General features: G+C 37.8%; 1 protein-coding gene across 5 annotated transcripts in view; it reads left to right on the top strand.

The window, feature by feature from the left end:
• Positions 1 to 16,694, top strand: part of MKLN1 (muskelin 1) — a 332,925-nt gene extending 316,231 nt beyond the window's left edge. For all 5 annotated transcript variants that reach the window (XM_037165834.2, XM_053657127.1, XM_037165833.2 and 2 more), the window contains 2 exons: positions 1,963 to 2,017; positions 13,435 to 16,694. In XM_037165834.2, the coding sequence (XP_037021729.2) occupies positions 1,963 to 2,017; positions 13,435 to 13,556 (177 nt within the window). In that variant the 3' untranslated portion in view covers positions 13,557 to 16,694. The remainder of the gene's footprint in view (positions 1 to 1,962; positions 2,018 to 13,434) is intronic.
• The last annotated feature ends 1,212 nt before the right edge of the window (positions 16,695 to 17,906 follow it).

Raw genomic sequence — 17,906 nt, 5'->3', positions numbered from 1 at the left:
TTTAGCAAAGTTACAGAATTCCAGTTCTGTAGGGGAAAAAATTATTTTTAAGTTAGCAGTGAACAGTTAGAAGATGAATTTAAAAATCTGTTTATATTAATATCAGAAAATAATCAAATGTGTGGTGACAAGTCTATTGTAAGAAATTGAATAAGTAGAGAGATACATCACATTTATGGATTGAAAGACTGAAAATTGTTAAGATGCCCATTCTTCCCATATTGGTTTTTAATTTAATTCAGACCCTAACAATATGCCAGGAAGTTTGGGTTTAGTTGTTGAAAAAGACAAACTGATTCTAAAATTTATATGGAAATGCAGAAGTCCTGCACTAGCCAAAATGAGTCTTGAAAAAGAAAAAGCATAAGGTTGAACATACTATCTGATTTCAGAACTCTGTATAAAGTCACAGTAATCAGGACATTGTGGTAACAAGTAGATCAGTGGAACAGAATAAAGTTCAGAATTAGACCCACATCTATGGAATCAGTTTTTTTGACCAGGGTACCTGAATCCATTGGGAAAGGGAAAGTCTTTTTAACAAATGGTGTTGATATCTCAACCCCATCTCATATTTTACACACAAAAATATTAAGATGGATTATGGATCTAAATATAAAACCCCAAACAATAAAACTTTAAGAAGAAAACAGATTTTTCTTCACAACCTTGGAATAGGCAAATATATCTTGGATATGATACAAAGGAACTAATAAAAGAAAAAACAGTAAATTGGACTTCAATAAAATTAAAATTTCATTACGACATTATTAAAGAATAGACAAGCCACAGACTAATATTTGCAGTAGATATCTCTGATAGGACTGATGTTTAGCATATGTAAAGAACTTCTGTTGTACATATGGGGTGGGCTAAAGTAGGTTTACAGTTGTGAGTATGTGAAAGTTTATTCTTATGCTATTATTGTATTATGTGTATTACAAATGTAAACCTATTTTTGCCCATCTCTGTGTATTTAACTCTTCCTTTCATCCCCTATTTTCCTTGCTTTTGCTCAGATCATTACTTTTAGAATATTTGTCCAATTTCTGACCTTCAAAGGATTATTAGTCAGGACTTAACATATATACTCATGCGGTTGATGCTTGAAATTTTGAAGGCAGAAGCATGGGTGTATCATACATCCTGAGGTGTCGGAGGTGTCAGCTGCTCAAGCCTTGCAAATTGCCAAGCAACTCCATTGAGACTCTACTCGTTGGCCGCCTCTTTCCTTTAACTTGCCTGTTTTCTACTATACACATTCAAAATACAAATAAATAGTTCTCCTACAGTTTTACCAATTTGTTAAATGACCAGTGTTGCAGGAGTATTTTCTTATTTATTTTGTTATTGTTCAGTTACAATGTCTGTTTTAAGCTGACTGGCTAGCCTGGGAATCTAATTAACACTTATAATGTTATTTCAGTGTAAAAAAGGCCTTTGAGCCTTTATAATTACCTAACAATGTAATAGTATGTGATCATGGAATCCCAGTCTAACTTGTAATTTATGAATGCCCTACACATAATAATCATGCTTTATTCCTCAGAGTTTGATTTACACAGCAGAGACAGGTGATTTACAATACATGTATTTATTTTCGAAATGAGAATACATATGTACTGGGTTCAGTAACTGTCCAGGGCACCAGTCTATCCATATGTGAGACTCCCAAATGAGTAATTTTCTTCTTTATTTTAGTTGAACAGTTGTTTGTTAATAAACACATTTTAATAAATTTTTTAAATAATTCCAAGACTTGTTCCGGTATTTTGGAAAAGATGAGCAGTCCAATAGAAAAGTCAGCTTATTCTTAAATCAAATGTGTTATTCTTCTTGCTACTGTTTGGTAAATAGACGTAAGTACAGAGACATACAGTGGCTCATGAATGGTCAAAACTACAGAAGTTATTTTTCTCTAATGTGCTTAGGCAGTTAATTTGCTCTGTTTTTCTTTTACAGTTTCAGCTCCTTGCTTCAGCTCTATTCAAATCTGGTTCAGATTTTACAGCTCTAGGTAAGTATGCCAGTATAGTTTATTCAGCCAGATGCCCTAGCAATTATTTGGGAGGCTGGGTTTTGGTGTCTTTTAAATGAAACTTCAGATGAGATGTTCTTTTAAACAGTGGAGTAAGTTTCAAGGTAGAATGCAAAATTTCCGATAACCTGCTACAAGGTTATTTTCCAAGCATTAGTCACCAGTTCATAAGTCTATTTGCTTTTCCTCTTACACCAGTTGCTTCATCATTATGCAAACAGATAACAATAGAACATGATCCAAATAAATTAACTTGTATAGCATTGTTTTAAAATGCAATTTGTATTACTGCTGTACCTAGTATGAGGTAACACTTACTGGTTGAATGATTTTTCCTCCAACTTTGTTCTTTGTGGAGTGGTATGGAATCAACAGAATGGCACCAGGGTACGTAATGAAATAAATCATCTGGGAACAGAGAAAGTGAATGAACTCTTTCCTGAATATGGGAATTTTTATATGCCAGTTATCTTAGTTCAAGACAAATTGTACTTGAAACTCAAGTGTTTCTTTTCTTTTCTTTTTTTTTTTTTAATCTTTAGAGGGGAAGGGAAGGAGAGAGGGAGAGAAATATCAATGTATGGTTGCCTCTTGTGCATACCCTGCTGGGAACTGGCCTGCAACCAAGGCATGTACCCTGACTGGGAATTGAACCTCTATCCTCTGGTTCACAGGCCCGTGCTCAATCCACTGGGCTACACCAGCCAGGGCTCAAGTGTTCCTTAAACATCAGTTTTCATTTAGGAGTACTCTCATTAAGTATTAATGAATTATTAGAGTTTACTACACTGTAGTAAAGTAGGGAATTTGTAGAAGTTCCAGAACCCAGAGCTTTAATCAGGTGAATTTTCAAGGATCTTTTTGTTAAAGTAAGTGATACAGCATCACTTTTCAGCAAGGTTGCATAGTGCCTTTTGCACTGTGGGAATTTCCAGCTTTTCTCTTGTCATTATAGAATGTGGTCACATGGTGAATGCCTATTAATCCCATTGATGACAGTGCTGTTATTATGTGCCTTAGAGTTGAGTAGCAGTATTGACATTTTCTAGTATAAACACTACTCTTTATCTCTGAAATAAAGTAACAGTTGGGATATCAGTTTCATTTATTATTCTTTGTCCTTTTGTCTCTTAAAGGTGAACCATACCTCAAAGAGGAAAAAAACGCCATATGTAATTGTGGTGTTTTTCACTGGGATGGGAAAGAATAGCAATATTCTTTGAGGTCTCACCCTGCCTTTTTCCATAATGGGTAATTAAGTCTTCTCTACTGATCAAGGCGACTGCAGTGTGGAGTTTTTTTTCCCAGGACATGTAGGCTTCTGCACGGCAGTGCTGAGCAGACTGCTGCTGTAAAGCATGACTCCAACAGGCTCTTCTGAGAATTTAGACAGTTGTTTGTGACTCCCATTCAATGGAATACATAATGGTTTAAAACAAAATGTTTTCAGGCTGTTAGAAATCTCAGCCCTGTGATGGAAAATCTAAGTATAAGCATTACTTTAGAAAGTTTATACTCTTTTGAGTTTTATCATTTGAAACAGATTGAGTGATATGTGAATTGAGAGCCTGGCACATAGGTATGTGCTTTGAGTGAATATATGCCTTGTCATGTATGGAAACCACAGCCCAGAGCCGTTATTTTTACTTGGTTGGTGGGCAGCACTGACATGTCTCTGGGTGACTCACAGCCTTAGAACAAGACTTGTTCTGCAGCCATTTAAATGTGTTAGGCTGCTGTCAGCACATATTTTACCTTTAGCTTAACTCCTTTCTTCTGTCTCTGCCCTGTTCACTGCCAGCTAATATATTTTGTCAGGAACTGTTTGTTTTACTTGCATTTCAAACAAACCTCAGATGCTCTGAGGACAATACAAACACAATAGAAAAAATAACAAAAGGAAAATTCCTGTGGGGTTTTGTTTCATACGTTGTCTAAAGGGAGGCAGTATGTTTAACAATTAAGAGATGGGAACATAGTACAGTGGTTCAGAGGTTGAATCCAGGTGTAGATATCAGCTCTGTCACATGCTAATTTTAAATCGACCTTGAACAAGTCGCCTTATTGATCATTAATTTCATCATCTGTAAAATGGAGATAGAGTACTTATCTCAAGTTGTTGGGGGAATTAAGTAAAATAATTATAGAAAACAGCAAAATAAAACAGTAAGTAACCCATTAAGGGCACTATCTTAATTAATTTTCTTTAAAATACCATTTTTGTATCATTGATGAATTTGGATGAGGAGCAAATTCATATTTTATGCTAATTTTAATAAAGAGAAACCTTATATATTATAAATAAGAAGTACTGTGCATAAAAATTTATGAACAAAAGTACCTTTTATAAGTTTCACGCCTATTTAGAGTTCCTGGTTCTTTTTCTTCTTCATTTTCTGTCAGATTGTTTACGTTTACTTCACATAGGATTGAAATTAAATGGGTTATTTCTTGTATAGATGTGTATATCTTCAATGTATAGATGAACTGAATAGTTCATTTTTTTAATTCTCTAAGAAAAAATTTGCCTCAGCCTAACTTTCTGACTCCCTTTGGAATTAATCCAGTTTATCTTTACTTCTTAGAATTAAATCAAAGTATTATATATTTTTTAAAATATTTTATTGATAATGCTATTACAGTTGTCCCATCTTTTTCTTCTCTTTATTCCCCTCCACCCAGCACCACCCCCTCCCACTATCATTCTCCCACCTTAGTTAATGTCCATGGTTCATACATATGAGTTCTTTGGCTTCTCCATTTCCCATACTATTCTTAACCTCCCCCTGTCTATTTTGTACCTACCATTTGTGCCTCTTATTCCCTGTATCTTTTCCCTCATTCTCCCCTCTATTCCTTCCTGCTGATAACCCTCCATGTGATCTCCATTTCTGTGAATTGGTTCCTGTTCTAGTTGTTTGGTTAGTTTGTTTTTGTTTTTTAAAGTTCACTTGATACTTGTGAGTTTGTTGTCCTTTTACTATTCGTATTTTTTATCTTCTTTTTCTTAGATAAGCCCCTTTGACATTTCATACAAGGGCTTGGTGATGATGAACTCCTTGAACTTGAGCTTATCTGGGAAGCATTTTATCTACCCAGTTCTGCTGGATAGAGTAATTTTGGGTGTAGGTCCTTTTCTTTCACAACTTTGAATACTTCTTTCTATTCTCCTCTTGCCTGTAAGATTTCTTTTGAGAAATCAGCTAATACTCTTATGGAAACTCTTTTGTAAGTAGCTATCTTTTCTCTTGCTGTTTTTAAGATTCTCTCCTTAGCCCTGGCTGGTGTAGCTCAGTGGATTGAGCACAGGCTGCAAACCAAAGGGCCGTTGGCTGGATTCCCAATCAGGGCACATGCCTAGGCTGCTGGCCAGGTCCCCATTGGGGGCCACATGAGTGGCAACCACACATTGATGTGTCTCTCTCTTTTAGAAAATAAGATTATCTGCTTATCTTTAATGTTGGGTAATGTAATTACGATGTGCCTGGGTGTGCACTTCCTTGGGTCCAACTTCTTAGGGACTCTCTGAGCTTCCTGGACTTCCTGGAAGTCTATTTCCTTTGCCAGATTAGGGAAGTTCTCCTTCATTATGTTTTCAAATACTTTAAATTTCCTGCTCTTCTCCTTCTGGCACCCCTATGATTCAGATGTTGAAATGCTTAAAGTTGTCCTGGAAGTTCCTAAGCCTCCCCACACTTTTTTTGAATTCTTGTTTCATCAATCTGTTCTGTTTGAATGCCTATTTCTTTCTTCTACTCCAAACCATTGATTTGAGTCCTGGGTTCCTTCTCTTCATGTTGGTTCCCTGTACATTTTTCCTTTATCTTAGTTTTTATAGCCTTCATTTTTTCCTCTTACTTTGCAACCATACTCAACCATTTTTATGAGCATCCTGATTACCAGTATTTTGAACTCTGCATGAATAGGTTGGCTATCTCTTCATCACTTAGTTCTATTTTTTTTTCTGGAGCTTTGATCTTTTCTTTCATTTGGGCCATATTTTTTTTGTCTCGGCACACCTGTTACACAGTAAAGGACAGAGCCTTAGGTGTTTGCCGGGGCGGGGCAAATCCATTTCTGTGTTGTGATGCTGTATGTGGGGGAGAGGTCCAAGAGGGAGCAGTGCCACTTGCTCAGCTGTCTACTGGATTTCAATCACTTCCTCTGCTTCCCACAAGTAAATCGGGCCCTTCTGGTGCTAGTTCCTGGGTGGGTGGGTTTATGTATGTTTTAGGACCCTGTGGGTCTCTCCGACGAACTCTCCTGTGAGGCTGGGAGTTTCTCCTGCCACCACTACAACCCCCACAGGTTTGTGTAGTCAGAGGCTTTGAGGCTTTATATTTCCATTCTGGAACCCTGGGTTGTGGGGTCTTCTTGCTCCCCAGTTGTTTCTCCTGGTTTATCTGCATGTGAATGTGGGACCGCCCAGTCCACTAGCCACCACCTCGCCCACCCTGGTACTCCCACCACTCCTTGCTGCAAGTCCTCTCCACCCCGGCTGCCTGTCTTCATTCCTCCTACCTGTCAGGATGAATGTTTCTTCTTTAACTTCTTGGTTGTTGGACTTTCATACCGTTTGATTTTCTGGCAGTTCTGGTTACTTTTTGGTTTTAGAATTTTTTGTTGTCCTTCTTTTGGTTGTGTGAGGAGGCAAAATGTATCTACCTATGCCACCATCTTGGGTGGAAGTTCTCTCAAAGTATTTGTTAATGTTATATATAATTTAAAGGATTAGAAAGATAATGATTTATAAGTTGCTGGCATTATCTTAGTTTTGAAAAAAATAACCTCTACAGACCTTTAGTTTAGAGTTTCTGGTGGCTGTGGGCACTTTTAAGCTTGAACTGAAACATTTTGCTAATTTTAAGAGCAGTGTCTTGTTATCAGAAAGTATGCTTATCAATTAAGCGTATATTCAGCAAGTTATGTTTCAAGTAGGAGAAATCTGGTCTATAGAACATACCGCCTTTGTTGGTCTTCATGCTTCTCTTTGTAAGTTTTACAGTTCAAATATGAAGTGAAAGTATGAATTCAAATAAATATTTAAGATATTTTATACCTCAGGTATAAATATCTTAATTTTTGGCATGTCTGACATTTGTGAATAGGTGCCTTAAAAATTTCACAGAATTCACTGTGTCCTTTTAGCCCACCAAATATAGATTTCAGCAAGATATTTTCTTCAACCTCTGTCTGTAGCTCACATGTTTAGAGATGCTTTTTTTATATTAATATGTTTATTATTAGGAATAGGAAGTATAAGTAAAGAAACTTGTATCCATGAGAAAATGAGAATTTTTGCTAATACTACTACTGTACCATAAGTTGGAAAAGCTCCCTAGTTCTTTATAGTATGTTAACTTAAAAATATATTCCCAATAGGTTACTTTCTTTGTAGAGCAGTCATTGTCTTTAGTCATAGTTCCAGTGATAAAGTGATAGCTAATATTTATTGAGCACTTACTATGGGGCCAAGTACTATTCTAAGTACTTCCCATGTCATAACTCATTTAATCTCCATAGTAACCCTGTGAAATAGCTACTATTATGATTCCCTTTTATATATGAAGAAACTAGGACACAGAGAGGCTAAAATAACTTGTCCATGGTTGGTGCTAGTGAGTGGCAAAACCAGGATTCAAACCTTAGTATTTTGGGTTTATAGCTCATTCCCTAAGCCACTAACTACACTACCTTTCATTGAGCTTTACCTATTTTCACTACCGTGTTCAGTTCCTCATTTTATTTTATGGTGAAAATGAACTGAGAGAAACAGTAATTAGAATGGAACATGAGATTAAGAATCAATACAACCTTTTTTTGTCCTAACTCTGACGTTTATGTAGTCATGTCACTATTGCTGAGTTTTTTTTAGTGCCCTATCCCTCTTTAATGTATTTTTAAAAAAGATTGACTGCAGATAAAACTTAAGATTCTCCTTGACCAATTTTCCTCAATCTCTCTTCGCACTCCTCATGTGTACCCACTCATACCTGACAGATCTTTACACAAACACAACCATATACACAGACATAGAGATACAGTTGGTTCTCGTTATTTGCTGTAGTTACATTCTGTAGTGTTACCGGGAGCACTGAATTAGTGAATACTGAGCCATTCCTCCTCCAGGACATACAGAGTTAGGTTCCTGCAAGCCTCTGGGCACAACATTTTTATCAACCTATCAATGTGTAACCTTGCATTGTATGTGTTTCTGTTTAAAAATACCTTATTTCTATATTGTTGATTCATTAACATGGAACTCATAACCAGTGATACTATAGACTCATTTTTAAACAAAGCTTACTTAAGACACAGATTTTCTCCATAAGGCACATTATGGCCTTCTTGCACTTAGGAATATGAGATACCCCTTTAGCACTATACATACAGGCCATTGTAAGTAGTCAAGTCGCCAAAAAGGGCACAGAAGTGCAAAAAGCATGGCACCGATAGACTTTATACCATGAGAGTTAAAACAAGAAAGCAGAGCATCACCTTGTACATGTGATGACTCAAATTGTCACTGCTCTGAGCATGTCTGTGAAGTGCTACAAGTATTGATTGTGGGATTACAAATACTTTTTAGTGAGGCAAATGCTCAAATATGGAATCTGTGAGTTATCAGGATTGACTGTACGAGGTCTGTCCAGAAGGTATCCAGCCATGTAATATGAAAAATATTACAGGCCATTTGCCCTGGCTGGTGTAGCTCAGTGGATTGAGCGTGGGCTTGTGAACCATAGGGTCACCAGTTCAATTCCAAGTCAGGACACATGCCTGGGTTGTAGGCCAGTCCCCCAGTGGCGGGGTATGAGAGGTAACCATACATTGATGTTTCTCTCCCTCTTGTTCTTTCTCCCTTCCCCTCTAAAAATAAATAAATAAAATCTTTTAAAAAGAAAAATAGAGACATTTATTGAAGATAAAAGATACAAGAAACATTGTACATAGGACAGTGATGCCTCGGTCCTCTTCAAATTAGGCACCTTGGGACTTTACACAGTTCTCTGAATCACCATCAGCTGCCCTGTCATATTTTCCTGAATCTCACCAATGGTCTAAAATCTATTCCCTTTCAAAGGTGATTTTAGTTTTGGGAAAAGCCAGAAGTTGCAGGGGGCCAAATCTGGGCTGTAGTGGGGCTGAGTCCCCTGGATGATTTGATGTTTCATCAAAAAACTCTGCGTGAGACATGATGTGTGAGCAGGTGTGTTGTGATGAACCTTCTAGTTACCAGTTGCCCATATCTGTGGCCTTTTGAATCATTCATATAGTTTCTGTGGAGGAACGTTCAACTTTAATGCAAAATTTGGTGCAGATTCCTTACTGTACTCACTCAGTCATTTTGAATATAATGGCCACACAGCACACATGTTCACTCAATGGTGTCTACCACCCCCACTGACTAGTACAGTGAAGTTGTCATTGTTCATGCATGTACATTCCAGTCCACTCTCCTTGGCTGCCAGGTTACATCAGTGTCAGGCAAACCATTCTCCTTATACTAACAGTGGTTGGACTTTTTCTGAACAGGCCTCAGATGTATGTAAGTGCACATTCACATAGATGTATAGTTTTGTGTGTTCTGGTTTTATTATGTAATGTAAAATATGTATTCTGCATTGTAAATTTAAAATTTCATAATGTGTCTTAGAGATGTTTGCATGAAACTTCACTAGATCTGTTGTATTCTCATTAAGTGATATGTAGTATTCCACAGTAGGGGTCTACCGTAATTTAACAGTTCATCTAATGATAGTGTAAATTTCAATTTCCTTGTTGGTAACAGGTGTAAAAAAGCAAAAGATTTTTTTTTAGGATTAAATGAACTTAGCACATTACCTACAGCTTAATAAGCACTCAGTGAATATTAGTTAATAAAAATAAATAAGTGGGCTTTGGAGTCAGATAGACATGGGTTCATATCTCATACTCTTCCTTTACCAGCTGTGGGACCTTATTAAATTACTGAATTTCTCTCAGCTTTACATTTGAAAGTGGAATTGATAACTGCTTCATTGTTTTTTGTTTATGTTTTTATGACAGCTAAATGCAGTCCTACATAAAGTACCTAGAACACAGTAAGAACTCTAGTGTTTCCTTCATTCCTGAATTATTTGATATCTTGAAAATGATAGTACTTCAGTAGAATACTATCACAGAATTGATACCTTCTCTTAAGAATAAAACATACCACAACATTTTCACAAATAAAGAAAACAAGAGGAAACCCTGAAGAAAATACACAGAGAAACAAACAAACCTGTCTATCAAATTAGTAGTAATATTACTACACAATGGGGGTTGAAATTAAACCTTTTTTGTACAGTGCTTAGACTATATACTCTCAGATGTAATCTAAAAACAAAAGGAAAGAATCTTGAGTTCTGGTGGTAGTGATAATGGGTATAATAATTCTGAACCATGTTTTATGTGTATTTTAGGCTGAGCAAATGATTAAGTATGATGTTGCAGGGAGTTGGTTTCCTTAGTGAAAGTAAGGAGATATAAATATGGAATGGGATAAGGAAAAGAAGAATCCTGTGAGGTTCTTAAAAATTTGGAATTAGCAATAAAAACATGATTCTGTTTAAGAAAGCTGTATGTAGGGACTTCCGGCCAAGGTGGAGGCATAGGTGGAAATACTGTGCCTCCTTGCACAACCAAAATTAAGGACAACAAAGATTTAGAAACAAAAACACAACCAGAACAGACAGAAAATTGAACTGTACTAAAGTCCGACAACCATTCATCCAGATCAGTAAGAGGGGCAAAGTCGGAAGCCGGCGGAGAGGGGTCGCAGCAGGAAAAGGCGGTGGCTGGCAGACCCGGGTGCACAGGCGGCTCAGGGCTAGCAGACCCTGGGCATGGGGAGGAAATGAGCAGATCCAGAGAGGCATGCAAGGCTGCTGACTGACTGTGGTCACACAGTCGCGCGCAGATAAACCAGGGCAGTGAGACAGAACACAGAACCGAGGGCCCCAGCGATGGGAAATGAGGCCTAAAAGCACCTACTGAAAACACTTGTGGGGGCTGAGGTACCTGGAGAGACCCCCAGCCTCACAGGAGAGTTTGTTGGAGAGACCCACAGGGTCCTAGAGCATGCGCAGGCCTGTCCCCCCGGGGGGGGGGCAGCACCAGAGGGGCCCCAGCACCAGAGGGGCCCGGTTTGCTTGTGGGAAGTGGTGGAAGGGACTGAAATATGAGCGGAGCAAGCGCTGACCCTCTCTGACCCCGCCCCTACATACCGTGTCACAACCCAGCAACTGGGTTGCCCTGCCCTGGGGACCACCTAAGGCTCCACCCCTCATACGTAACAGGCACGACCTGTTAACAGCCACAAAAATTATGGCTCAAACAGAAGAACAAGTAAAAGCCCCAGAGCCAACACTTTTAAACAACCAAGAGATAGCCATCCTATCAGATGCACAGTTCAGAACACTGGTGATCAGGATGTTCACAGAACGGGTTGATTTTTGTTGCAAATTAAATGAAAAAATGAAGGCTACACTAAGTGAAATGAAGAAAAATGCAGAGGGAACCAATAATGATGGAAAGAAAACTGGGACTCAAATCAATGGAGTGGACCAAAAAAAATAACCAAACAGAAAAGAATAAACAAGAATTCAAAAAATATGAGGAGAGGCTTAGGAACCTCCAGGACATCTTTAAACATTCCAACGTCCGAATTATAGGGGTACCAGAAGGGGAAGAGGAAGAGCAACAGGTAGAAAGCTTATTTGAACAAATAATAAAGGAGAACTTACCCAGTCTGGCAAAGAAAATAGACTTCCAGGAAGTCCAGGAAGCTCAGAGAGTCCCAAGGTGGACCCAAGGAGGAACACACCAAGGCACATCATAATTACATCAACCAAGATTAAAATGAAGGAGAGACCTGGCTGGTGTAGCTCAGTGGATTGAGCGCGGGTCTGTGAACTGAAGAATCGCGGTTTGATTCCCAGTCAGGGCACATGCCTGGGTTGCAGAGGACCCACGAGAGGCCACCATACATTGATATTTCTTTTCTTCTCTCCTTTCCTTTCCCTCTAAAGATAAATAAAATAAAAATGGAGAGAATTCTAGAAGCAGCAAGAGATAAGGGGACAGTCTACCTACAAAGGAGTTTCCATCAGACTGTCAACTGATTTCTCAAAAGAGACCTTGCAGGAAAGAAGTATTCCAAATCATGAAATACGAAGACCTACATCCAAGATTGCTCTATCCAGCAAAGCTTTCATTTAGAATGGAAGGGCAGATAAAGTGCTTCTCAGATAAGGTCAAGTTGAAGGAGTTCATCATCACCAAGCCCTTATTATATGAAATGTTAAAGGGACTTATCTAAGAAAAAAAAGATTAAAAATATGAACAGTGAAAGAGCAGCAAACTCACAGTTTTTAACAACCACACCTAAAACAAAAGCAAACTAAGCAGACAGAACAGAAGCGGAGCCACAGAAATGGAGATCACGTGGAGGGTTAGCCACAGTGGAATGGGAGGAGGAGAGGGAGGGAGGAGGTACAGAGAATAAGTAGCATAGATGGTGGGGAGAAAATAGACAGGGGGAGGGCAAGAGTAGTGTGGGAAATGTAGAAGTTAAAGTACTTACGACACATGGACATGAACTGAAAGGGGGGTGTGGATGGGAGGGGTTATGCAGGGTAAAGGGGGATGAAGGGGGAAATGGGACAACTGTAATGTCATAATCGGTAATATATATTATTTTTAAAAAGCTGTATGTAATGTGTACAGATACTTGTATAGACCTAGAAACAACACCACCCTTGGTAATTAATTAGCACAGCTGATCTTGGTTTCTAGCTATGATTCACCACCAAAAGGAATTAGGGCTCTTGGAGAAATAGCTGACTCTGGAGCTGTGAAGATGAGCTTGGCTGTCAGAAAATGAGGAAGTGCTCAAATTTAAAAGGGGTGTTTCAAAAAGACAGGAGCTCAAAAGCTCTCACTGACCAAACCTAGGACCATATCAGTATTAAAATGAGCAATGGCAGTAATGGATATAACACTGAACAAGAAAAGGATCCATGAATGCATACTAATACAAACAGAAAATGGAGGGAGGGTCAGAAGCATGAAAAAGAAAAGGAGTGCAATATCCTCAGTGGACTAGAAAAGGAAAACACTTGCAAGGAAAAGAGGAGAAGTCCATTTAGTTACTGAAATGCCAGTTGTTTGGCCAGGTTCTTTTCACATCAGTGCATTTAAAGTGCTGCCAAGTAGTCAGAGCTCAGATCAGGACCCATGTCTTTGGTTTTAAAGCCAGTTTGGGTTTTGGTTTTTCCATTATATATTGCTGTTTTTCTCCACTGTCTCTTTTGTTACGTGTTGAGTTTTAAACACAACTGATGGATGTCTTTGTATCTCTCCTTCACCAGGCTTTTCGGATGTGGATCACACCTATGCTCAAAGAACTCAGCTCTTTGACACCTTGGTAAATTTCTTTCCTGACAGTATGACTCCTCCTAAAGGCAACCTGGTAGACCTCATCACCCTGTAACTGAAGAGTCGCTGACCAGAAATGGAGAACAGGAGTCTGCTTTCAGTATTCTGGATTTCAAGTCTATTGACCGACACTTAGGCTGCAGTGACTGAGGACTGCGCCAGAATTTTGAAGGGACCTTTACCATCACAAGTTCTCACCCTCTTTCATTATACCTGACCTCAACCCCATTCTCCTCATCCCATTCCTCAATTAGGTTAATAATAAAGTGAAATTGGTGTACTTTCCATTTAAATATATATATTTTTTACTTTAACTTTTAAGAATTAATGAGTATAAAAATAATAATCAGGTAGTTTACCCTTTCCTGATTTTTATTTCATTTTTATAAAATTAGGGCAAGTAAGCACTATTAACAGACTCAGTGCTACAAGAATCGGGATTTCGTTGTCTGGCCTTTCCTCCTCCCATTTCACTGTACTTTGCATCACACAGCTGCTTATATGTGGTGTCGCTTGTTTACCTCTTTACTTCATTCTTAATAGTATGTAGTTCTGTATGGCAGTTGATGTATGTTAAAGTGATAAATATGTGTCTCTGTTGACTACAGTCTTGTATTACATTAAGCAGTAGGAGGAACAGAAGGCTCAAATTTATGCTCCTTGTCGTAGAACTAAAAAATGAAATCCAAGATTGGTCCAAGCACATGTCTGAGATTGGTATATAGTATTTCTATAATGGATATGATAATAACTTTGAATCACAGAAACCTTAAACTGAGAACTGAGTACAGTGCAGAACCTTTAAGAGCCATTATAAAAGTTACCAGCAGGAGGATTCTGGAAATTACTGATATGTTTATTGATATCTTTGTAGTAATTTTGAAAGAAAATTACTTTCCTCTGGTAGAGCTGTGCAGAACCAAGCCTTCTGTTACTTTCTTGTGCTGTCAATTTGTAGCATTTTCATTTGGGAGGGTGGGTTTCCAGAACTCTGCTTTTGTTAATTTCCATATATACTGGCTCCCTACATCTGCTTCTGCCTACTGATATTTTAAATAATGGTGTATAGTTGTCTGGATGAATACAACTGATGGACCAGGCTTTTTAAAAGGACGAAAAAGAAAAATAATGGTGCAAATATACTTTTTCATTAAAACTAAAAAAAAAAAAAAAAGGAAAAAAGGCAGATGGGTTTTTCCACTTTTTTATGAGGCAGTGGAGCTGTATATTAGTCCATGAGGTGCTATGGAATGCAGTATGGGAAACCTACACCTGGCCAGTGCTTACATTCACTCAAAAAGTGTTCTGTGTTCAACTGATACCACCATGCTTAAAGTATACTGTGTGTATAATGAATGTCCATCAGTCCAGTAGCTCTTAAAAGTGAATGACTTTATGGAATTCAGTATGTCCCTGAGTAGCAAGATAGGTGTCACCAAAGAAAGAAGAAATTGACTTGCACTTTTGAAAAGTCTCATGTATAGGAATGAGACTTTGTGATCCATCTTCATTCTGTATTGCATAATTTTACTACTTTCAGGGAAGGGCAGAAATATATTTTTCCTAGTTCTAGGCTTGAGCCTTGGGCTCCTTAGCTTTTAAGCTTTCCAAAGCTTTCAGTAGTGATTTATTAAACAATTAGATCTGTACCTTACTCTGTGAAAATAGAGTGTATCATTTAGTAGATACCAACTTGTGTAGCTACAGAATAACCAACTGTCTTTACAGGTGAGCACATAGGATGTACTTACATACTGGTGCAGTTTCATAAAATGACTCCCCTGAGTGACCAAGCAGAACATAAAATATTAATGTCACTCATATGCTAGCCAGTTGAATCTTGTTTTGTGAAAACAAGTACAAATCAAAGAGTTGATGGGGAAGAACTTGTAAGAGTTTCTCAATTTAAAACCTCGAGTTTTGCTCTCTGAATTCTGGCACTTTAAACACATTAACCAAATGAAATTCCACTGCCCTGCACCGTTTATTTTTGTAGTGCTTTGTAATTTTTCTCATGTATTTAGACTCCACGTTTGGAGGAAACTCTGTTCCTGACCTCACTGATTTTTGTTGTTGTTCTTATTTTCCCTTGACAGTAGTTTGTGTGTGTGTTTTACATATGTTTGTTTTAGTTTTTTCTCTTCTCACTTTATTAGATGTGGAACTTTTCATTTCTGAATTTTTCTTTCACTAACATACTTAAATGGGGTTGAATCATAGCAAACTATTTAGTGCTGCTTAAGAGATGGTATTGAGGTGATTATTGATGAGGCGAGTCAGAATTTGTACCATGGAGCTTGCACTACTGGTAGGATTGTAGGAGAACGCAGGGCTTCATTATATCGATGCCCAGGACTGACACTGCTCACGTTGCACATCCCTGATTGGAAACTTACTGTATACTGAATGAGGAGCTCCATTTACATCCAGGAATTCCAGCAGCATGTTTAATTTAAATAATCTTAATTTGGTATTTAGATACATCATTTAGATAGGCAAGTAGCTAAGCTTTACTATTTTAAAAATTTTCATTCTATGTTAGTAAATCTCAGATTGAAACACCTGGCTCATGCTAGTTAGTGGGGTATAGTTTGCTCAGTTTCATTATTCCTTGCTTCAAGTTCATTTCTATTTCTTCTCCCCACCCCCAGTGGAATATATTATTCTGGAATAATAAATATTTTATTAAAACTAGAAGTAAACTAGATCTCTAACATTGTCAATTCTTGTACTTCATGAGAAATTACCTGATTTATCAGGGACTTCTAAAATGGATTTGCATTTCGTGGAATGACACAGACCTCCTGTGGACGGCTTGATTAATTCAAGTGTATCAATTTCTTATTCAAGCAAAGGAATTTAGAATTGGGTGCCTAACTGCACTAAAGCTGAGAGTATTAACTTTTAGCAAGATCATCTTTTTAAACCTGGTTTTCATTTACACTAAAACTGGCCTATCCATGTCTAGCAAGTAAGACTGTAGCGACCATTAGAAAGTTAATTTTGGCTTGCTGGGCTTAGATAAGCTCAGCAATTTGTTTAAGATTGTAAACTCTTCTTGGGTGAAATGTGTGTATTGAATAAAAGTGTTTGCCAGCTTATCTTTCCAGTGGACCTTTTCACATCTGCCTTAAAAATGCTATTTAGAACTACATGAACAGTTTCATCTAATAAAAACAGTTTTAAAATCTGACCTACATCATTCAATCATTTATTGAGAGCTGGAAAATGATGCTTAATTGATGAAAAAGCACTTAGAAAAGAATATGTTCCTGATTTTGTTCTCTGAATTATACTAGTTTCATAGTACTAACATGAGAAGTTACTCTGTAATTATTCTTACCACCATATGAAATTCACTGGGTAACTGTGAGTCATTGATTATTTCCTGAGAGAATGCATTAACCCTTCAGCTGGTTGAATGTTGCAAATCAGTTGAGAACTGTGAAGTGATTTCTATGGGGGCCAGGAAATCTTTAGGATGAGTACTCTAAGTCATCTAGCTATAAAAAAATACGCCTTTCATAACCCTTCTTAAAAATCCATGTTCATCTACAGTGTCATCATTTTGCAGAAATTCTCACTGGAAATTTCACTAACGTTTTAAATTCTTAAAATAGCCTTGATCTGGGATGTGCAAGCTTCCTTGGGAAAGGTCTGTAGTTATTGGAGAAGCGTATCAGAGGGTCTGCATGTGACAGTACTCGTAGGTAAGATCTTCGGACTCCTTCATTCTTATATTCTCAAACATTCTTATATTCCATGTTAGATCCCATCTTCTGTGATGTTTGACTGTGGCCTATTATGCTGAAATAACTTGGCTTCCTTAAACATCTGGTGCATAAACATACGTCATCTGAAGGTGGGACTTCCCAAGTGTGCGGGAATAATCAGGAGCCTACCAGCTCAGCTGAATGACGTCACCATTTTTTGTTTTGGTGGGAAGGACCCATTGCAGTTTATGGAATTCTTCACCAAATCCTCTTTTACTTTTCTCAAAAAGCACTATCTTAAAGCTTTTATTTATATATCATTTTAACCTTGATTTCCTCCTACCCACCAAATACTGTGAATTGTGTTTTTATTACTTTCCTGACTGGTGTCTTGGCTGTTACAGCCCTAGACTCGAGGTGTTTGGTAGCACTGCTTATAAGTGTTACACTGCTTGAGGAACAAAAGGTAAAAATCATTCTGAAGCATCATCCTTTTATCCTTGTTTATGGCAACAGAATAGTGAAATTAATAGTTGCACGTTGTTAAAGAATTAATAACATTCAGATACTGCTGTAAAAATGCTGGTCGTTTTCATTTGGGGCCTCGTAATGTGGTTGTGGCAGCTTTAATGGAGGAGGCAGTGTGGACTCCTTTTCCTGGCACTAGGAATATAGTCATAAAGTTATTGATA

This window comes from Artibeus jamaicensis, unplaced genomic scaffold, assembly GCF_021234435.1.
Source record: "Artibeus jamaicensis isolate MK-2021 breed Jamaican fruit bat unplaced genomic scaffold, CSHL_Jam_final scaffold_3307, whole genome shotgun sequence".
Taxonomy (NCBI): Eukaryota; Metazoa; Chordata; class Mammalia; order Chiroptera; family Phyllostomidae; genus Artibeus; species Artibeus jamaicensis.
The sequence above is the reverse complement of the archived record's forward strand: the minus strand, read 5'-3'. Positions and strand labels throughout refer to the sequence as shown.